The sequence below is a fragment of the Somniosus microcephalus genome, chromosome 21 (assembly GCF_052327205.1).
Source record: "Somniosus microcephalus isolate GS21.2 chromosome 21, FLI_Smic_1.0, whole genome shotgun sequence".
NCBI lineage: Eukaryota > Metazoa > Chordata > Chondrichthyes > Squaliformes > Somniosidae > Somniosus > Somniosus microcephalus.
Genome location: NC_141007.1, coordinates 40,609,892 through 40,632,777, shown reverse-complemented (window position 1 = coordinate 40,632,777; position 22,886 = coordinate 40,609,892). Strand labels below are relative to the sequence as shown.

Below are 22,886 nucleotides of genomic sequence, written 5' to 3'. Positions count from 1 at the left end.
CAGAAGAGAACAGCTGTCAGTAGGCCAGGGGACCTTGATGTGTGGATCCTGAGTGGTAATTCCACCCAAGTTAAGGGAGAGAGTGCTCAATGAGCTTCACGAAGGCCATCTGGGAGGGGTGAAAATGAAAAGCCTTGCTAGGGCTTATGTGTGGTGGCCAGGGATCGATCAGCAAATCGAGGACCTGACAAAGAGCTGCTCAGGGTGCCAGAAGGTCCAAAATGCACCACCACATGCCCCTCTACACCCATGGGAGTGGCCCTCATCTCCATGGCAACGGGTGCATATTGATTTTGCTGGTCCATTCATGGACTCAATGTTTTTAATAGCCGTGGATGCGCACTCGAAATGGCCTGAGGTGATCAAAATGTCCTCCACCACCACGGAGAAAACGATTGCAGTCCTACGGACCATTTTTGCCAGGAACGGCTTGCCAGAGCAGATTTGCTCTGATAACGGACCACAGTTTGTGTCCGAAGAGTTTCGAAGATTTATGAAAAGGAATGGGGTAAGGCATTACACATCTGCCCCATATCATCCAGCCACAAATGGATTGGCTGAGAGGTTCGTACAACCTTTAAAAAAGCAGTAAAGGCCATGTGTGATGACGATATTCCACTGCAGCATAAGGTGGACAATTTCCTGTTAGCCTACAGAAATGTGACACATGCAGTCACCAACCAGGCCCCGGCCATGATGTTCTTTAACCGAAGGTTGAGATCTCGTCTGGATTTGCTCAGACCAAATGTACGAAGAGATGTTGAGAGTAAGCAATTCCAGCACATCAATGAGAAGCCGACAAGGAGCTTCAATGTAGGGCAACCAGTCTTGGCCCGCGACTACCGAACAGAAAAATGGCAACCAGGAACGATATGCACACGGCAGGGGCCACTAATGTACACAGTGGACGTTGGGGAGAGCATCGTGAGATGCCATGCTGACCAGATCCTAGAGTCACAGGAACGAGTCAACCCCATGCCTCGCCCATACGTACCTGGTGATGAACCCGACGTACAGGTAGCATCTATCCCAGAAACAGTAGCACCAGAAGCTGATGAACCAACCGACGACAGGGGCCCAGAATCGCCTCCGCACCAAGAGCAAGACACTCGGGAAAGGCGCTATCCAGAAAGGATCAGGAAGCCTCCCCAAAGACTGAATTTATAAATAGACTATTTTCAGCTAATGTTGCATGTTAAAAGTGTTAATTGTAATTAGTTTGATATTTAATTGTTAAATGAGTGTTATGGTACTGTTAATCTAAAAGGGGAGGAATTATAATGTATGTACCTTTTAAGGGGAGAACTACTTTCTACAGCTCATGTATACTGTAGTACCGGCAGTGACCACACCTGTATATAACGCTGAGTAGTAATCTGTTGTTTCAGTTGCAGTTTGAACCACGTTGAGTAAACACCTGTTGTACCATTCTCTGCAGTCCTTTTCTTATTATTACACGGACGTAACACCTTGCTCTTCTTCAAATAGTACAATGGGATTCTTTACGTGCCCGAGAGGCCAGACAGGGCCCATTTAGCACCTTATCTGAAAGGTGGAACCTCTGACAGTGCAGCACTCCCTCAGCACGACAATGAAGCGTCAGTCTAGATTACCCGCTCAAGTCACTCGAGTGGGACTTGAACTCAGAACCTTCTGACTCAGAGGCCACAGTATTGCCACTGAGATAGTTCTGTGATACCATAAAAATAAGATTTGAGGAAATGCAACAATTTACAAAAGTAATTGAAAGTACACATATTTTGGAGAGCTACTCATTTCCTGGCATTCAGTCTAACTGACCATATCATTAAATTGACATGTTAATTCCAAACTGCATCTTCAGGACTGGTGAACAAACAGCACCATCTATTGGTTAGCTTGGTTATAACAGGCCAAACCCAAGTAGTTCCCCATGACTGAATGGTACACCATACCTAATTAGCAAAATAGCATCTGCAGTAATTTGCTTTTGTAACAAATCACAATCCTTAACTTAAAAAAAATCTGAACCAAAGATTGCTACATATGAGATAATCTGTTCAACCAACATTTGAATTCTCAAACAGTGGAAATATCTCAGCATTGTGCCCAAGTCTGCAAAATTAGGCCATTATTTGCAGAACTATGAGCGGCGAATAAAGTTGTTCTAACTGCTTAGTAACTAATTACTTTTGAAATGATATTACATTCTGGACAGATTGTTAAACACGGTTCCTGTTCCACAGGCACAGTCCAGTTAGAGAGACCAGATCCCGTGGCATAAGATACAAAAGTCCAATAGGCATGGGCACCTAACAGAAGAACAGAATATCCCCTGGCACACTAAGTTTAATTCTATTGTTCAGTGTATTCAGCTACACAGCACCAAACCAAATTAAAAACAACTCTTTGAGGCTGACGGTGCTGTACACTGATATATTGTGCCTTATACAAGTTTATCGCACAGCCTCCAGGACCAGGCATTCAGGTGGCGGTAAGATTAAAGAGAAGGGAAGACCCACAGTTGTTCTGAGGTGTGCTAAACATCAGGCTTTGATTACAGGTACGATCCTGTATGGACACTTACTGGTGATGGCCTGGAGTTGGAAGGATATTTGTAACATCGCTGTATGTGTGGCGCAGCAGATGGCTCTTAAGCGTGTGGCGTTACATGGGGGGTGATTTTAACCTAATCCGCCCAGCGGGAAACAGGGGATTGGATCTGCCTCCCGTTTTACACCTCACCTATTGACTTTAGTGGTAAAACGGGTGGGGTTTAAAATGGAAAGGCGATCCAATTGTGTTCGTTTTCCGCCAGATGGTTTGGTTACAATTACCCGCATGGGTTCTACAGAAAGTACCTATCTCGCTGTCATAGAGTTATACAGCACAGAAAGAGGCCCTTCGGCCCATCGTGTCTGCACCGTCCATCAAGCCCTGTCCAATCTAAATCCCATTTTCCAGCATTTGGTCCATAGCCTTGTATGCAATGGCATTTCAAGTGCTCATCCAAATGCTTCTTGAATGTTGTGAGGGTTCCTGCCTCTACCACCCTTTCAGGCAGCGAGTTCCAGACTCCAACCACCCTCTGGGTGAAAAAGTTCCTCCTCAAATCCCCTCTAAACCTCCTGCCCCTTACCTTGAATCTATGCCCCCTTGTTATTGACCCCCCTACTGAGGGGAAAAGTTCCTCTTTATCTACCCTATCTATGCCCCTCATCATTTTGTACACCTCAATCAGGTCCCCCCTCAGCCTTCTTTGCTCCAAGGAAAACAACCCCAGCCTGTTTAGTCTTTCTTCATAGCTGAGGCGCTCCATCCCAGGTAACATCCTGGTGAATCTCCTCTGCACCCCCTCCAAAGCAATCACATCCATCTGCCTGCGCGATACCACATGGATTTTGGATGTTGACTGAGCTGGGATTCTTGTCCTTTTCAATGAAAGAAAGCAAGCAACATAGAACAGATTGATAGAGCAGTACTGTGTAACACTGTCATTTCCTTCTCTGCCTGAACCAGTAGCACTGAAGCACGTGTCTGTTTAAATGTATGTGGTACACCTATATTAAGTGGCTGACCAATTTTAGTTTGCAAATTTCACCATCATATCTTTAATAATCCAGAAGTTGATGGTGATTTTTAATCAAACATCTTTTATAACTTGCAAATCATTTGTACTTCTAGCATCTTCAAATAACTGTACATTTTCAATACAAATTATAAAGCATAATTACAGAAGTATCACGACACATTGTAAGTGCCATAATTCACACTCTCAAAATTGTAGAATAGTAGGCCTAAGGGTCATTTGTGGCCCAACTCCCTTTGACACATGGCCCTTGGTAGACATACAGATCCATGTGCCACTGGGCTTCCATTCACAGATTTTGGATGTTGAATGAGCTGGGATTCTTGTCCTTCAACAAAAGAAAGCAAGCAAGTGGTGTTAGGCTGCACAGCTAACCCAGCTTCCATACAGCAAGCGAAAGGCCCGAGTAAAACAGAGCTTTTGGTCCTGCGGTTTAAAAAAAATCTATTCCAGTGGCAATTGCCCACGGTGGACTATTTGAAATCAAGAGGTCGCTATGTGGGGAAGCGCAGGCACAGCCATGCTACTGCAGTACGGAGAATGGCCCTCGAGCCAGACCTTGGCCCACAACAGAAAGTTGGTCAGTAAAACTAACCTAGAGTAAGAACTGAAATTTTTAGTGTATCAAAAAAAACTGGCTTAGAAATGCCACTGCAATGCTCAAAGCGTTGGAAGAAACAAGTTTAGTGAGATGATGATGGGTGATAATCAAAGGCAGTACTTTGCATGAGCAAGTAGCAGTTGTGTCCGGTGCAAATCTGAATTAGGATGTGTAGACAGTGCAATTTTGCTTCCCCTCCCCATTAGACTAGGTGGTCGCAAGTCAAGAGCTTGACTCACAGGTAATCAGGCAAGAGTGTCCGCCTAATGGATCTTCACTCCCCACCAAAGAATAGGCCAACTGAGTATTTCTTACACTTCAATAAAAACTGACGAGGTATCTCAGGGCCAGCAAGTTATCAGTTTTATTTCATTATTTGTTTTCTAGAGGACAAGGGGACCAAAGCCACCTTAGATCCACCTTAGCAGAAGAACCAAGGGTGACACGAGGAAAAACTTTTTTACGCAGCGAGTGTTTATGATCTGGAATGCACTGCCTGAAAGGATGGTGCAGGCAGATTCAATCGTGGCTTTCAAAAGGGAATTGGATAAGTACCTGAAGGAACTTTTTTGCAGGGCTACGGGGAAAGGGCAGGGGGAGAGGGACTAGCTGAAGTGCTCTTGCAGAGAGCCGGCATGGGCTCGACGGGCTGAATGGCCTCCTGTACTGTAACCATTCTAAGATTCTATCTCATAAACATCAACAATTTCATTAAGAAGGAAATAGTAATCATCTTATAATCAAAGAGTATGTCCCAGGGACTGCCAAGCAACCATTAACCTGAAAAATCATTACTTTGAATACAAATCTGAGCAGTTTGAGTGGGCCATTTCAAGGTATTTTGCATTATCCTATGGACTAATACAGATTTGAAGTATCTACAAGGGTCGGGCTTAAACTTAGTTCAATCATAGTTCACACAGCAACACAACAGCGATCTCTGCCTCCACCTACTGGTGGAAGTATTGTCCTTGGCACTGGACCCATGGGTTTCCAGACCTATGAAAGGGCTCGCATTGTACTAATCTCTGAAAATCCCCGAGTCCTACAAGGGATCATAACTATTGCATTTCATATTTATTAGGGAAAAGCTGCATCCATTGTAATCCGTATCACACAGCCACACATTTACATAATGACTGGAATGTTCCATATTTTGTCAAAATGTGTACATTTTATTTTTTGCTGATATGAAATTGTAACATTTGTCCAGGACACACCAAGTCTGCTCTACATTTTTTGTAATATTTCACTTTTTTTAACATTTTCAGTTCAGTTTTTCTCCAGGTTTTAGACGAGAAACCACAGATGAGGGAATCAGCACTATTTTATATCTCGGAGACATAGCCACTAAACCCTCTAATTTCAAGGACTGTTTATTTTAAAGCACTATAATTATATATATTTTCAAGTGAAACATAATGCATGAAACAAGTGTTTATATAACAGATATATTATGTTCTCTCATAGTTCCACACTCTTTATGATCATTTAAAATAAGCCACTGCACTGAGCAATGTATTCGGTCCTGTACATTACGAAGGCAGTAGCCACATAACCAGTCGCCAGTCTAGCCCCCTTCCCTTAAATACACAGTATATTTTTAATACAACATTTACATAGACGTTAATTAAATTCTATTCATACAAGGTATTCTGGCGTGATAACAATTAAAGTTTTACAGCCACAACAATCCATTGTAATAGTCACCATCCACATACAGACTTCTTTAAGTACAATACTGACAACTTGTTTCCTTTTTTTTCTGGCTAAAGTTACTTTCAGAATAATTGCCAATTGCCATGGCTTTTGTGCACATATTATACAAATTTAAACTATATCACTGCATTTAGCACATTTCTCCTTTGAACTGTATAAACGGACAAATACTAGGATGTGTACAACGGGACGCAGAATTATATTTTCTATTATAATTTATATTACATCGGAAATAAAGTCTTGTATTCATTTTGGGTGAACAGTTACTTTTAGAAATGGATTTTGTTTGCGATTTCTGTGCTGTGAAACTCCAGGGGGTCAAAATCTTTGACTGGCTGTTGCCATGGGGACGCATAAGAACAGTTCATTCCCTCACTAACAGTGCTTGTCGACTTATCCTGAGTGTACCTTCTCCATCTCTCGGGTAATGAAGATTTCTTTAGGCAAGAAAAAAATAATATTCTCATTTTTTTGATAATTTCTGTACTGTATATTAATCTACATTTTTAGGCCCAGCTTTCTGCCTGCCCTAAGAATTAGGTCATTCCAGTGTACAACAGAAAGGGCATTTCCTCTGCAGGTGGAAAGATTTTTAAACGCAAGATTCTGACCTCCTAGTTGTGGAAATCCATTCTCTCTGAAGAATCAGAAGTTTTGCCATACACAGAAACTCAAATTGCTGTTCCCATAAAGACAATCTCCTTGTACATAAGATACATAAACGCGTATTTCCATGTGGGTGTGAAAGCATTGTTGTATGAAATGCCATTATTATTAGGTATATATATATTATGAAAATACAGGAATCAAATGAAGTGGCAGGTTCAAAGGCCAAGTTAAAAAAAAAAAATCATTTCAGTAAGGCTAAATAAAGTTTAAAAAAAATAAAAATTGATCACAGAACAGTGTTTTAAAGGCTGACCAACCATAACCAAACCAAAGCAACATTTTCATCTTATAGAATTCCATTCTCATAGTTAATGGAAGCAGCTTTTCTTGCAGTTATATGTGGAGAGATGCCCACTTATCTACCATCCTGTAGATATAATATATGTACAGCTTGAGTCACGCAAATGGAGTGTTCTTATGTCATAGGACAGTACTTTCTGACTCCTCATCAGAATCTGCTCTTACTATAGAGTCTGCCACAGAGTTTGTGCACATTTGGTCTGAAGGTTCAGTGTAGAGTGCGTCATGAACCTCTACTGACTGTACAAAAGGGGGATCTGGATTGCCAATATCTGCAAGCAGTGAAAGGAAACAATTCATTAGCAATGATACAATTTAATCCTTATAGCACACATATATACTAAAAAAAAGACATTCCATTAAACATCCTTGTTAGTGCCAATAGCTTGTGACAAATAATAGGGATGTCACAATATGGTTATCTGACAAGATCAGAACTGATGCTTGGCTGTTTTAATATTGTGTCCTTAGCTCTAGGTCCTGCCAATTCAGTCCCTCTCTGTTACAAGGCTGAGAACATTTCATGCAGATAAACGTCATTTTGTTCTTCTCTGTCTGTCAGTTTACTGTGTAATGCCTCAGCTATGTACAGTTCTATTGTGTGTACAGCTGCTAAACCATTAAGGAAGATGGGCTTAAGTTAGTTTGTGACTTATGCAATGATCTGAAGTAGAATTAATTCATGTTACACCACTGCAGTTCTACCATTACCAGCTCTTTTACATGTTCCCATCGAAGTCTGTTGATTGGACCTTTTTTCAAATTTAGTGTAAAAAGTAGAATCTCTTGCTATTTTTTTACTGGCATTCTTTGAATAGTTTGCCGCAATCCTGGATATATAGAATAACAGAATCCTACAGGACAGAAGGTGGCCATTCGGCCCATTACAGCAGTGCCGACTCTGAAAGAGCTATCCAGTTAGTCCCACTCCCCTCGCTCTTCTCCAACAGCCCTGCAAATTTTTCCTTTTCAAGTATTTATCCAATTCCCTTTTGAATGTTAATATTGAATCTGCTTCCACCACCCTTTCAGGCAGTGCATTCCAGATCACAATAACTTGCTGTGTAAAAATATTTCTCCTCACCTCACCTCGGGCTCTTTTGCCAATTACCTTAAATCTGTGTCCTCTGGCTACCAACCTTTCTGCCAGTGGAAACAGTTTCTCCTTATTTACTCTATCAAAACCCTTCATGATTTTGAACACCTCTATCAAATCTTCCCTTAATGTTCTCGGCTCTAAGGAGAGCAATCCCAGCTTCTCCAGTCTCTCCACGTGACTGAAATCCCTCATCCCTGGCACCATTCTGGTAAATCTCCTCTGCACCCTCTCCAAGGCCTTGACATCCTTTCTAAAGTGCGGTGCCCAGAATTGGCCGCAATACTCCAGCTGAGGCCTGGCCAGTGATTTATAAACGTTTAGCATAACTCCCTTGCTTTTGTACTCTACTCCTCTATTTATAAAGCCATGGATCCTGTACAATGGTCCCTCTAAGCTGAGTGTGTGCGGGTGCGCTGCAATCTTGAAGGTATCGTGCAGGCCGCCCACGAGCTCTCAAATACTGCGCGCGTGCGGCTGCTGAAAAAAAATCAAAGGTACCGCACGCATTGGAAAAAAAACTGGCCACGCACAACAATGACATTTTAGAGGGAACATTGATTCTGTATGTTTTTTTTTAAACAGCCAAAATAAAGATAGAGCCCTGGAAAAGCATGGCAGGTTAATCAGTAGCTGAAAGAAAATAACTGGCCAATGTTCAGGGCTGACCTTTTTCTCAGAACTGAGGAATTCTGATGGAGTGTGTCACACCTGAAGCATTAACCCTTTCTCTTTCAGACGCTGAACAGCCTGCCGTGCACCTCCGGCGTCTTCTGTTTTTATTTCAGATTTCCAGCCTTTTGCATTTTTCCTCGTGAACTCTGCTTACTTCCATATACAGGAAACTTTGGTTTATCCGGAGGTTAATTGTCCGGAATGCTCGATCCACCGGCAAAAATCAGGAGCCGTTTTGTTAGGTTTTTTTTCTTCTCGTGGCTTTTTTTTCCCAACAGTCAGGCTCTGCAAAGTCTCTCTGAAGCTGTTGCTAAGCAACAGAGACGCTTCCAAGGTACGGACGACTGTTTAGAAGCTGTTGCCAGATACGGAGCTGTATGCTTCAACATTGGCGCTGGTTTGTCCGGCAGTTTTGATGGAACGGCAACAGCTCGGTCCCGTCGGTGCCGGATATCACAAAGCTTCCTGTACTGTACATGTGCGTAAGCAACAGCTCACACTTTCTTCATGTGGCCTGATTTTTCTGGCCCTTGCGCCCTCCTTCCTGCCTTTAGATCTCCTGTGACATACACCATCCCGCAACGGAGAACGTGGCCAGGCGATAACCCCTTTTGGGCACTTATTGACCTGCTGTGTAATTCTATATATTTATTTTAGTTGTTTCAGTTCTTGCACTCAAACACACGCAACAACAAAAAATCACAAACACTACTATCAGCAATGAACTAAAAAAAAAGCTAAATCTGTAACATAAATCATATATTGGATTTCACAAGACCGGCAGTGTAATCTGTATTTTACATGTTAATGTATAATTTCTTAGCTAAATCACTACTGTAGTCATTAGTTTGTGAACTACTCATTATCTGTGTACCTTTCAAATCAAGCTTTGATGTGCTCTGATACTGCACAGCAAAGAACAGTGAAATGAAGAAGAAAATGGCAGACACAAAATACAGTGTCATGGTGCCTCTTAAAATGATTGTATGTGTGCTGTACATTTAGTAGTTAGTGAGTTTTGAATAATGTACTTATTAAATGTTAATTACTTCAACACAGATGTGCTTGTGCCAAACGTGTAGCTTATTTTTAAATCAGTGTAAGTGTATCTGGTGATGCCGTTGAGATGGTTGAGGGACCCTGTCAAAACTCAATGTAAGCACAGCCTCCAATATCAATGTAAGCCGGGGTTTCCACTACTGCACTCGCCAACTTGCTTTTTGCCACTCACTTAATGGCGAAGGTACAAACGGAAAACCCCAACCTCAGTGTCTGACCGTAGCCTTAAATCAAAGTTACAAAATGAAAGCTAAAAGGTTAAGTCAGACATTTCCTTTTTATAACCTTGCTTGTGTGAATATAATAAAACAATTTCTCTTGTGTTTCAATTCAGATAGAATCGTATGAGGGGTTTAAATTTCCCTGTGGGGAAAGTGTGAGTTCTGGTAATCTTAAAATCCTGTGTGCTGGTTCAGAATATGGAAAATGCACAATGTAACAGTAACAGTTCGATAGTGTGGGATATTATCCTCACACTGTAATATCATGACATCCCTTATAAATGATAATAATGAAATGGAACAGGGCAAAATATTTCATACAAATAAAACAAGTTACATTTAATTACTAAGCCATGGGATCAAAAGATTTCATTCAAGTACATTACATGGTTGTAAGGGGCAGAAAACAAGAACACTTAAAAAAGAGCAAGAATCACTAATTAAACGCTTGTGAATTCTGTGACAACATCAAGCCATGCAACTCTGCTTCAGTCTCATGCAAAGGCCAGTTCAGATGGGTTAGTGGTGACATACAAGTAGCAACTGGAGGAGTTCCAGAGTTAGCTGAAGTGCCAGAGGGGAGGTTGTTGCTCCGGCTTACCCTAAATTCCCCCTCACACTTAGCCAATATAGACTCATTCTGGTCAAACAGCTGCAAGTATACAACATAGGCACCCAAAAGGAAAAAAAGAACATAATAGAAAAATTGTTCAGAATTTTGAAAACGATAACCAGAGGAATTCCACTGAAAAGAAAATTTATATCAATAACACGAAGTTGAAATGTAACACACGCAAGAAATTAACTGTCCATTTAGGTAAGAAACATATAAACTACAGTAAAATTAAAATGGAATCATGAAATGTAATAACTCCAAGAAAAAACATATTATACATGGAAAAGCTGGTATGAAATGTTATCAGCTGTAAAAGATTTATATTTTCCAAATTATCCTTCGACTTTAAAGATCATATGCAAATGTTTCAGATCTATTTGAATAGTTCAACTTGCTCCCCTCCTCTCCTCCCCTGAAGGTGCTGGCTCTTGTTGGGGTTCTGGTCTGTTGAGTGCGGGAAGCCCCCGGTGTCCCACCCAAGTGGATATTCTTCTTGTGTAAGAACAGACAATCAATGACGGCAGGCTACGCAACCTGGGAGTTTTGTTCGGGTAGTAGCAGGAATCGTGGTAGTGGCAATTCAGGAGGAGAAGTTTGTTCTACGTGCTTAATACTATTTTCCCAATGCATTTAATACAGTGATGACATTACCATAATCAATTTCAACACGTTGTCGGACAACATCCTCTGCCTCCCTCGGACTTCCCTAATTCCATTGCCAATTTATTCCCAACATCACCCATCATTTTCTACTTGAATTGGATGAGCCATTTAGGTTTATGCTTGTTTGTATTTCAGGGCTTTTCTAACAGCAACACTCCTAAAGACTCCAGCATTGGTTATATTTAACACAAGATCACCTTTGGTGTGAAGGAATACTTCCTGATGGCAGTTTTAAATCTGTCTTGTGCCAGTTTGAACCTTCACCCTCTTGTCCTATGGTTACGGTCTAACTTGAAGTAGTGTCCAGATTTAGCTTTTCTATCCCATTCAGCATCTTATACACCTCCCCTTTCTATCAAATCACATGACTCATCAGTGAACTAACACTGAAGTCCACATTAAATCAGACTGGTAACTTAGACCCCAGTAAATCATCATCGGCAAGAGCCAATGTTTTATGCCTGCCTGAGATTATTAAAATTATAATTTATTTTACGGCAGCGTTTCTGAACAGCATGGATTTTATACCGAAAGTACAACTGCTGTTTGCCTTTTTTTGGAGGGGAGTGGGTAAAGGGAAATAAAAGTGTTTGGAGAGGTTTTAAAAATAGGATCACTGATAAATACACTACAGAACTCTACTGTTCTCCATAGCAACGCCACTGACGAGGAAAACTGAATTGTGGACAGTATTATTAAAAATGGCTTCAGCTCCTTAAATTCAGTAAAAATCAAAGTGCCAAAAACAAAAATATTGAACAGGTTTGTTGATATGAAAAGTTGTATCAGGCCCAACTCCATCTGGCTGATGGGTTTTGATTTTCCATGAGAAAGAACCAACAGTTCTTCATGAATCTTTCACTCCTCCATGATTCCATTTGGACTGATCGGTCAAATGGTGTATTGCTATCTCTTCTTCTTAGGCAGTCCCTCGGAATCGAGGATGACTTGCTTCTACATTAAAAATGAGTTCGCAGGTGACTGATGAGTCCAATGCGGGACCTACAGTCTGTGTCACAGGTGGGGCAGACGGTGGTTGAAGGGGTGGGTGGGTGGGGTGCTTGGGTTGACGTGCGCTCCTTGCGCTTGGCTTCCGCTTGCTCCCGGCGAAGAGACTCAAGGTGTTCAGCGCCTTCCCGGATGCTTCTCCTCCACGTTGTGCGGTCTTGGGCCAGGGATTCCCGGTGTCGGTGGGGATGTTACACTTTTTCAAGGAGGCTTTGAGGGTGTCCTTGAAGCATTTTCTCTGCCCACCTGGGGATCTCTTGCCGTGCCGGAGCTCCGAGTAGAGCGCTAGTCTTGGGAGACTCGTATCGGGCATGTGGACATTGTGACCCGTCCATCGGAGCTGATCGATCGTGGTCAAAGCTTCGAAGCTGGGGATGTTGGCCTGAGAAAGAACACTGATGTTGCGCCTATCCTGCCAATGGATTTGCAGGATCTTGCGAAGGCAGCGTTGGTGGTACCTCTCCAGTGCTTTGAGGTGCCTGCTGTACATGGTCCATGTTTCTGAGGCATACAGCAGGGCGGGTATCACTGCTGCTCTGTAGACCATGAGCTGAGCGCCGGGTTTGAGGTCCTGGTCTTCAAAGACTCTCTTCCTCAGGCGACCGAAGGCTGCACTGGCACACTGAAGGCAGTATAACAACAGAAAATGCTGGAAAAACTCAGCAGGCCAGGCAACATCCGTGGAGAGAGAAATAGAGTCAATGTTTCAGGTCGAAACTCTTCGAAGGGTTTCGACCTGAAACGCTGACTCTATTTCTCTCTCCACGGATGTTGCCTGGCCTGCTGAGTTTTTCCAGCATTTTCTGTTATTTCGGATTTCCAGCAACCGCAGTATTTTGCTATCACACTGAAGGCGGTGTTGGACTTCGTCGTCGACGTCTGCCCTTGTTGACAGTAGGCTCCCGAGGTATGGAAAGTGGTCCACGTTGTCCAAGGCCCTGTCGGAAGTCGAACTCCAAACCATCGTCAACACCTTCACCAAAGCGTACGAGAGCATGGGCCTTACACTAAACATCCGTAAGACAAAGGTCCTTTACCAACCTGCCCCCGCCACACAGTACTGCCCCCCGATGATCAAAATCCACGACAAGGCCTGTATTGCTATACCAAAGTTCTGCATCATAGAAGTAGGCTCACGCCGAGAATTGTCTACAAGGGCAATCGCAGCTGAGCTCCCGGCGAAAGAGAACATGCGTTTGGAGGCTGGTGAGGGACAGGGAAAAATCTGAGCACAAGTCAGGTCGGGCTGCACTGACCAGTTACGAGGGCAGCGCTGGCTTGGCGGCAAACTGCAGGAGCCACCTCGTTGATTTGGAAATGGCGCGTGTAAGCAGGAGAAATAACTAATTAAAAAAAGTCGATTGAAAAAGGAGAGAGAGAACAATCTGGGACAATAGCTCTTCTGGGACAAAGTGTTAGATCCATTCAGGTTGGAAAATGTATCTCAGTTTAAAAGCCTGAACAGCCTCGAGCCCAATTTGTATTCTATTGAGTCTCTTTATTTTGATACCATGATCGAAAATAATCACAAACTGGATGAGAAAGGGAAATAAATGGAGCGAGGTGAAAAAAATCTAGAATGCTTTTGAAACCTTTGCATATAATCTTCGATACTATACTGAATCTAAACTTCAAAATTTAGCTAAATTTTTATAATACTTACCACTTCAACAGAAATAAAATACAAGATCAGTGAATGACTACATTATGTGCCCAGAATGAATGAGGGTTTGATTAAAAGCTTCACCAACACTGTCAAGTATCTATATCATTTTGATGAGATTGAAATCAAATCAGTGAGCAAACTGATTTTCAAAATAGTGAAATTCGTTTTCTCAACATTTATTTTTTGGGGGATGCTTGCCCTTTTGTGGTATTTTTGCTTTGACAGAGAAATGAATACTTTCTGCTTGTCCTGCACCTTGCTGACTAGTGAAATGGGCAGTGGTGCATCAAGCTTTCCGCACTGTTCTCATTATGCCATGGCAAAATGGATGTAAAATTGGTAAAACTGGTGAAATTATTTGGCTTTTAAGTGACTGTCAGAAGTTAACAGACCTGCAATAAAAACAGAATTCCTCCTCTTTCCAGTAGAACATGCTCTCAGTTATTTACATTTATTGATTCTAGTAAGTCCACAATCTCCCAATGTTTAAAATGTTAAGTCAGATCCCAATGTAAAATGTGCTTTAAATCTGTATCTGGCTGTCCAACTGCACCAACATAGGGTTTATATCTTTTGGGCATTGAATGACAACTGGCCCAGTGCAAACATGGTTTGAAAGTGTTACTCATATTAATTTTCTTCAAAAATTAGGCCCTTAATCTTTTACAATCTCTTACAATTGAATTTCAAAGAACGATATCTACACGCTATACATCATACTCTCGTAATATTGATGGTTTTATTTTGGGACAAGTTGGTCTGTTCACAACTAGTAGGTTGAGCGGAGTACCAGGCTCACCAGGTACATCGATCAAAGTAATGCTCAGTCCCATGAGTCGAGTACTGTTCAGCACTTCAGAGTGTGTTAATACAGTATCTCTTTCACTTCATGCACCAATGTATCTGAAATACACATTTCATGGTCATCAGCAAAGGCCATCGTCAGTGGGGAAAAGAAGAATTCTACCCCCACGTGAAAGTGATGCATATCTGTCCCTTCCAACTGAATTTGCAACAGTTTCAGAATATTTTTAGTCAATCATTTTTCAAAAACTAAACAGCAGCAGTTGAAAAGGATTTGCCGCTCGGATTCTGCAAATCAGTAATGTATGAGCCAATTAAAGAAAGAGGTGCTGCATCTTGAAAGTCTTATGCCTTGATTTGTTACATTTTGCACAAATTCTCTTCTTCACAGTGAAGAATTTCCTGAAATTAGCAGTAATCATTACCGCACATTTACATTGCTTGCTTATCGATTGGCGAGAGGTCATTATTACTCATAGCAGCATAATGGTGAATTTACTGGGCCGTTATTGGCAACAGACCCAACGTGGTGGCATCTTAATGAATAGGCTGCCTCAAGAGGCTGCATGTAGCAATGAGCAAGGTGATCTCCGCAAGTGTCTCTGGAGGTAGTGTTGCCCAGCCTCCCTAGGTGGGAGCATAAGCAGAAACTGGGCTTGCTTTTGGAAGTGGCGTTGTGTTTCAAACAGTTCAATTTCTCGCAGAAACCAACGATGTGGTTTTGGGCTCACTGGCTTAAAAGTACCCTTTTCAACTACTGAGGAAGGTATGGTGACTTGAGAATTGGGACTGATTAACTCGTACGCATAAGCCTGTGCCAGTGCATTTGTTCCTGTAATCTGCCCTATAATGTAAATGGGCTAGTTTCCAAATCATCTCGGACATGAGCTGGAATTGCGGAACCACTTCTTAAAGCAGCTCTGCAGTATGAATATAGCATAAGACATATCTTGGAAATAAAAGTGTGAGAAATTCACTATGTGGACTCTTCAATCACAAGTGCTGCATGTCACAAGGACGATATTATCTTCTCCCATAAACTTGGCTTTCTTTGAAGTAAATATTTTAAGATTTCATGGCAAAATGACCATGGTTCAAAATCATGCATTTGAATTCTTGTTTCATCCTTTTACAACACAATACCATAACAATGGGAACTGGTAGAAATACGCACTTGGGAATTTGTTTAAAATAAAATTACATTGAAATTCATATTTTCCTCCAAATTCCGTCCCAAAATTTGGACATTGGCACTTCCTGTGGTTGGGACATTCCCGGATGGGAACCTCCTTACGACAGCTGCCAGTGTTGCTCCAGTCAGCCAGTACAAAGCTCATTATAGGAACACACGTTGTGCCAGTTTTATCTGCATGGATGTAGAACACTGGGTTACCATCAGGGGCTGTGTCTGGCAGCCTGTCTGAGAATGGAGACTGGTAGAGTCGAGTGTTATTAGACAGTATCCGGGAGCAAATGAATTTTACCACACATTTTACCGCCAGGTGTGGTGGTGTAGTGGTTATGTTAATTGGTGAATAATCCAGAAAATTTGAGTTCAAATGCCACCATGGCAGTTTGAAGAATATAAATACAGTTTAGAAAATTTGGAGAAAAAAAATAATCAGTAAAAGTGACCATAATTGTCATAACAACCCAATGGGTTCACTAATGTCTTTTAGGGAAGGAAACCTGCTGTCCTTTACCCAGTCTGGCCTGTACGTGACTCCAATTACATACCAATGGGGCTGACTCTGAGCTGCCCTCAGAAGTGACCGAGCAATCCACGGAGTTGTAGCAAACCATATACAGTGGTTCAAGAAGGTGGCCCACCATCACCTTTTCAGTGGTTCAAGAAGGTGGCCCACCATCACCTTTTCAGTGGTTCAAGAAGGTGGCCCATCATCACCTTTTCAGTGGTTCAAGAAGGTGGCCCACCATCACCTTTTCAGTGGTTCAAGAAGGTGGCCCACCATCACCTTTTCAGTGGTTCAAGAAGGTGGCCCATCATCATCTTTTCAGTGGTTCAAGAAGGTGGCCCACCATCACCTTTTCAGTGGTTCAAGAAGGTGGCCCACCATCACCTTTTCAGGGCAACTAAAGATGAGCAATAAATGCCAGCCTTGCCAGTGACGCCCACATTCCGAGAACAAATTTTTAAAAAATTCTCTTATTGTTTTCATTTTGAAATAATGTAAATGTTTTAAGATTTTGAGCCAGCAGAAATTTTTTTTGAACAACTTCTAAAACAAGAATTCAAATTCATTTCACTGATCTTATCATTTCAAAACTGAATATTATAATAATACTTAAATTCATTGATTTACAATGCAATGTAACTTGTTAGCATTATTCTGTGTCCTCTGTAGAGATTGGTAAATTAAGGTAAACTCATACCTGTAGACATGCTTTCTCCAGCTGACAGGTTGTCTAAAATTGTATGGTCCAAAGGCTGTGGACTAGGCCCAGAAAGGCCTGTTGTAGGAGGCTGTGGAGGTGGAAGGGTGGGTCTCTGTCTAGGCTTGAGTGTGGGTCGCGATTTAGTTAAAGTGCTTGTTTGGGATGGAGGAGAAGACAGGGATGGTGCAGCTGGGGGGGTTTGGCTTGATGGCAAGGTATAGGCTTGAGGATAGTTTGCAGCATAGGGTGACGGAGTGCTTGGAGGTGTGGGAGAAAGGCTTGCAGGGGAAGGCTGGCCTGTTGCCTGGTCAAATGGGATTTTGGGCGCTATGGGGGCCACCTTCTTTGCAGCTGTAAAGAAAAGAAATGAAATTTTTAGCTTGTGTGTGTATGTTTTTAAAGGCACATTTGGTATGACAAAATATCATTTCAGAAAATAGCTGTTCAACAAAATAAAAGCCAGAAGTTCAAAACAAAAGTACATTTTACAGCAATAACGTTCTCTTTAAACTGCTCAGTGGCGCACTGCAGAGGAGTGCACCGCAGAAGAGAAGCTGTGCAGTGCACTGGAGAGGAGAGGCTGAGGAGCACGCCAGAGAGGAAATGCTGCGGAGCACCCCGGGGAAGAAAGATTGAGCAGTACGCTGGTGGGAGAAGCTGAACAGTGCACCTAGGAGGAGAGGTTGAGCAGCGCATTGGCTGATAGCTGTTTAAAATATTAGTAAACGCTGCACCACTGTTTAATAGAAAAGCAAAACTCTGCAGATGCTGGAAATCTGAAATGAAAAAAAACAGAAAATGCTGGGAACACTCAGCGGGTCAGGCAGCAGCTGTGAGGAGAGAAACAGAGTTAAGGTTTCAGGTCGATGACCCTTCGTCAGGTTCTGATGCAAGGTCATCGACTTGAAACATTGACTCTGTTTCCTGCTCCACAGATGCTGCCTGACCGGCTGAGTGTTTCCAGCATTTTCTGTTTTTATTTCAACTGTTTAATAATTCTGCTCACCAGCACTCAGAAAATCTAGCACGAAATACCGATTCAGTAGCCCTGCAGGGCAGCACCACGTGAAACTGACGCCTTTTGATATGGTGATCATTCAATGGTAGTGACCGCCAGGAAACCTGCCCAAAGTTATGCCTTTAAATGGAATTCACTGTATTTGTAATGGGTGTCTGCGTGACTGGGGCTATCTGCGCCGGCCGGGTTATACTCGCCTGTTGTGGTGCTGTCCCAGTTTCCTCTAAACCTCAAAGCTCCAGCAGAAGTAAGGCCTGCGCCTACAGATGTGGAGCGATGCTTGGAGCTTTGGAGCGAATCAGATGTTCCGTGTGTACAGACTGCTTTACCCATCCTTGCATACTTAAATCTGTTTACACCTTTGTTGTTATACCAGTTTTGATGTACACCATGATCCTGTGCCCTCATGATGTGCCTCTGCTTCTCAGTGTTATAGTGGGAGTAGACACAAAATAAATCTACAGTCAGACCACCACTGTCTGCTTGGCAATGGTGTCAATTTTTCAAATTTGCGATGTCATGCTATGAATTTATGCCGTGTTATGTGTTGTGCTGGGTGTGAGTTTGGCTTAAATTTGCAGCTCGAAACAGCATTTCTTTAAGGGTCTCTCAATCTGCGAATTGATAGTGCAGCAGAACGCCGTCACGTGTCAATTACCTGCTGAGCCAGGCTCTCAATACCAGCTTGCTAGCCCAAGTATCGCTAGCGCACAACAAAAAACACAACATTTAACAAGCATTAAAAAAAAGGCAAGTGTCCACCTTTCCGCAGTGTATGGGGACTCTGCTCGCTCGGCAGTTGACCTGTGGCAATGCTTTGCTGGAGGCTGCTGGAGGAGGTCACATGGTCAGAAACAGGTCTGCCTTTCTGTCCAATCACAGGCGAAAGTTCTTTGCCTTTCATAGCGCTGAAGAGAAAAGAGGGTTACTTGCATACATTAACATGTTTTCTTTCAGCATCTACATATAAAAATATACAGCAGATGCGCACACTTACAATACCTGTTCTATCAAACTTGGTTGGCTAACTTAATAATAAAGCACGCATGCTAGATACACACATAAGCCCTGCACGCTATTTTTTATTAATCCTCCACTAGTTACTTTATCTCAACATACAAATCCTAATGATTTCCACATATGCTTAAACTACTGTTTCAGAGATACTCTTTGCATTGAGGCATGAATTCTAAATATTTACCTAGTCAGCTTGGTTCCTTTGTCTCTGGCACAGGCACAGCCGACCCATGGGGGAGAGGCTGACATAGAAGGGTTAAAGGGGGTGCCATAAGGGTCGTGCATGGTTAGGAGAAGAGGGGTTTTGATGTAGACAGGCGAGACGTTAGTTTCAGATACATGCGAGTCAGTGAGGGAGCTTGGCTTAGGGAGGTGCAGGGAGCACGGCTTAGGGTTAGAGTTGATGTCAAGCTGCTGTGGGGAAGGAGGCTGAGTGAGCAAGGCCGGGCTGTACCCTGACCACCTTTGAGGGGAGGAGGCTTGGGGTACACCCTCTGGCCGAGCAGATGGCTGAGCCTTATGGTAGAAATGGTGGGCATGCTGGTAGCAAGGGGAAGGGGAAGGTCTGTCATCCTCTGGGGAAGGGTAAGTGTAACAGGAATCCGACCAATTGGAAGACAACTCGTCTGTGCTGTAAACGTTAAAAGAGCAACAACATTTGTTTGGGGAGGTACAAAAAAAACAGGTGGGGTAAAAAAAAAAATCAACAGAGAAAAAAATACAAGGTTTAGTAACTCAGACACTGCATGACAACACACAACAGACATTTGCTGTAAAGCAACAAAGCAGTGGCAATAAGGTGGGTGGGTGACTGCACAACACACAGCGGACACTAAGGACTGAGCAGTGCCATGCTGAAAGTGAAATCTGCTGCGCAAATTTTGTGTTTCTATGTATCAGAAGCTAAAACACAAGAGTGCACATGCATTCACTGCACTACACTTCAAAGTTTCAGTGACATGCCAAAGGTTTCCAAAACAGTTCTGTTCTAATTTTACTGCATGTCTTTTGTTATCCTGCAGGGTGACAACGTTTTTTGATTTGAAAAAGAAATCAGAGAAACACGTGCTGTAATAAGAGGTTTCCCAGAACAAATTAATTTCTGGATTCTCAAGCGCATCAGGGAAGGGAACCGGCCACCCCCTACCTGATCTGGTTTACATGCGACTCTAGTGAATACTATATGGTTGACTCTTAATGCTCGATAAAGTGGTCGACTAAGCTACTCAGTTGTACAAATAATACCCATCACCACCACCTTCTCAAGGCAACTAGGGTTGGTTAATAAATGAGGGGGTAATTTTGATAAATGAAAATTTGGGAGATGTATAATGGGCGGCTGAATCGATCATCTCTCCCAATCTAAATGAAAATTGGGGGAGCTATATAACGGGTGGCTAAACCAATATTGCCCAATTTACACGATCACCCAAAGTAAAATGACCCCTTGTGGGCTTGCCAGCATCACCCACATGCCAAGCACAAATTTAAAAAAAAGGGTTAGCAGCTTTGTTCTTTATCTTTTTAAATTTATACCCTAGATTGGATTTCCAGCTTTGAGTTGCAAATATAAGATACCAATATAAGATTTATATAATGGCATAGTTTAAGCAGATGACCGTGGTTGTAACTTTTGTCTGCTGATGGTAACCAAGAGTATTTTCAGCATCAGTGGTAATGTGACGGTGCTCTGAGGTGGTGGTAATGTGATGGTGCCCTGAGGTGGTGGTAATGTGACGGTGCTCTGAGGTGGTGGTGATGTGACGGTGCTCTGAGGTGGTGGTAATGTGACGGTGCTCTGAGGTGGTGGTAATGTGACGGTACCCCGAGGTGGTGGTAATGTGACAGTGCTCCGAGGTGGTGGTAATGTGATGGTGCCCTGAGGTGGTGGTAATGTGACAGTGCTCTGAGGTGGTGGTGATGTGACGGTGCTCTGAGGTGGTGGTAATGTGACGGTGCTCTGAGGTGGTGGTAATGTGACGGTGCTCTGAGGTGGTGGTAATGTGACAGTGCTCTGATGTGGTGGTAATGTGACCGTGCCCCTGAGGTGGTGGTAATGTGACAGTGCTCTGATGTGGTGGTAATGTGACGGTGCCTGAGGTGGTGGTAATGTGACGGTGCCTGAGGTGGTGGTAATGTGACGGTGCCTGAGGTGGTGGTAATGTGACGGTGCCTGAGGTGGTGGTAATGTGATGGTGCTCTGAGGTGGTGGTAATGTGACGGCGCTCTGAGGTGGTGGTAATGTGACGGTGCCTGAGGTGGTGGTAATGTGACGGTACCTGAGGTGGTGGTAATGTGACGGCGCTCTGAGGTGGTGGTAATGTGACGGTGCCTGAGGTGGTGGTAATGTGACGGTACCTGAGGTGGTGGTAATGTGATGGTGCTCTGAGGTGGTGGTAATGTGATGGTGCCTGAGGTGGTGGTAATGTGACAGTGCTCTGAGGTGGTGGTAATGTGATGGTGCTCTGAGGTGGTGGTAATGTGATGGTGCCTGAGGTGGTGGTAATGTGATGGTGCTCTGAGGTGGTGGTAATGTGACGGTGCCTGAGGTGGTGGTAATGTGATGGTGCTCTGAGGTGGTGGTAATGTGACGGTGCTCTGAGGTGGTGGTAATGTGACGGTGCCTGAGGTGGTGGTAATGTGACGGTGCTCTGATGTGGTGGTAATGTGACGGTGCTCTGAGGTGGTGGTAATGTGACAGTGCTCTGAGGTGGTGGTAATGTGACGGTGCCTGAGGTGGTGGTAATGTGATGGTGCTCTGAGGTGGTGGTAATGTGACGGTGCCTGAGGTGGTGGTAATGTGATGGTGCTCTGAGGTGGTGGTAATGTGATGGTGCTCTGAGGTGGTGGTAATGTGACGGTGCCTGAGGTGGTGGTAATGTGATGGTGCTCTGAGGTGGTGGTAATGTGACGGTGCTCTGAGGTGGTGGTAATGTGATGGTGCTCTGAGGTGGTGGTAATGTGACGGTGCCTGAGGTGGTGGTAATGTGATGGTGCTCTGAGGTGGTGGTAATGTGACGGCGCTCTGAGGTGGTGGTAATGTGATGGTGCTCTGAGGTGGTGGTAATGTGACGGTGCTCTGAGGTGGTGGTAATGTGACGGTACCTGAGGTGGTGGTAATGTGACGGTGCTCTGATGTGGTGGTAATGTGACGGTGCCTGAGGTGGTGGTAATGTGACGGTACCTGAGGTGGTGGTAATGTGACGGTGCTCTGATGTGGTGGTAATGTGACGGTGCCTGAGGTGGTGGTAATGTGATGGTGCTCTGAGGTGGTGGTAATGTGACGGTGCTCTGAGGTGGTGGTAATGTGATGGTGCTCTGAGGTGGTGGTAATGTGACGGTGCTCTGAGGTGGTGGTAATGTGATGGTGCTCTGAGGTGGTGGTAATGTGACGGTGCTCTGAGGTGGTGGTAATGTGACGGTGCTCTGAGGTGGTGGTAATGTGACAGTGCCTGAGGTGGTGGTAATGTGACAGTGCTCTGAGGTGGTGGTAATGTGACGGTGCCCCTGAGGTGGTGGTAATGTGACGGCGCTCTGAGGTGGTGGTAATGTGACAGTGCTCTGAGGTGGTGGTAATGTGACGGTGCCCTGAGGTGGTGGTAATGCGACGGTGCTTTGAGGTGGTGGTAATGTGACGGCGCTCTGAGGTGGTGGTAATGTGACAGTGCTCTGAGGTGGTGGTAATGTGACGGTGCCCCTGAGGTGGTGGTAATGTGACAGAGCTCTGAGGTGGTGGTAATGTGACAGTGCTTTGAGGTGGTTGTAATGTGATGGTGCTCTGAGGTGGTG

The 22,886-nt window shown here is 43.6% G+C and overlaps 1 protein-coding gene across 10 annotated transcripts in view; it reads right to left on the bottom strand.

Annotated features, from left to right (window-relative positions):
* Positions 1–5,323: 5,323 nt before the first annotated feature.
* arhgap44a (Rho GTPase activating protein 44a) overlaps positions 5,324–22,886 on the bottom strand; it is a 349,392-nt gene continuing 331,829 nt past the window's right edge. For 4 of the 10 annotated variants that reach the window (XM_085963449.1, XM_085963450.1, XM_085963453.1 and 1 more), the window contains 4 exons: positions 19,282–19,728; positions 18,843–18,988; positions 17,060–17,413; positions 5,324–7,129 (listed from right to left, as the gene is read on the bottom strand). In XM_085963449.1, the coding sequence (XP_085819575.1) occupies positions 6,978–7,129; positions 17,060–17,413; positions 18,843–18,988; positions 19,282–19,728 (1,099 nt within the window). In that variant the 3' untranslated portion in view covers positions 5,324–6,977. The other 6 variants (XM_085963455.1, XM_085963456.1, XM_085963452.1 and 3 more) reach the window with 5 other exon arrangements.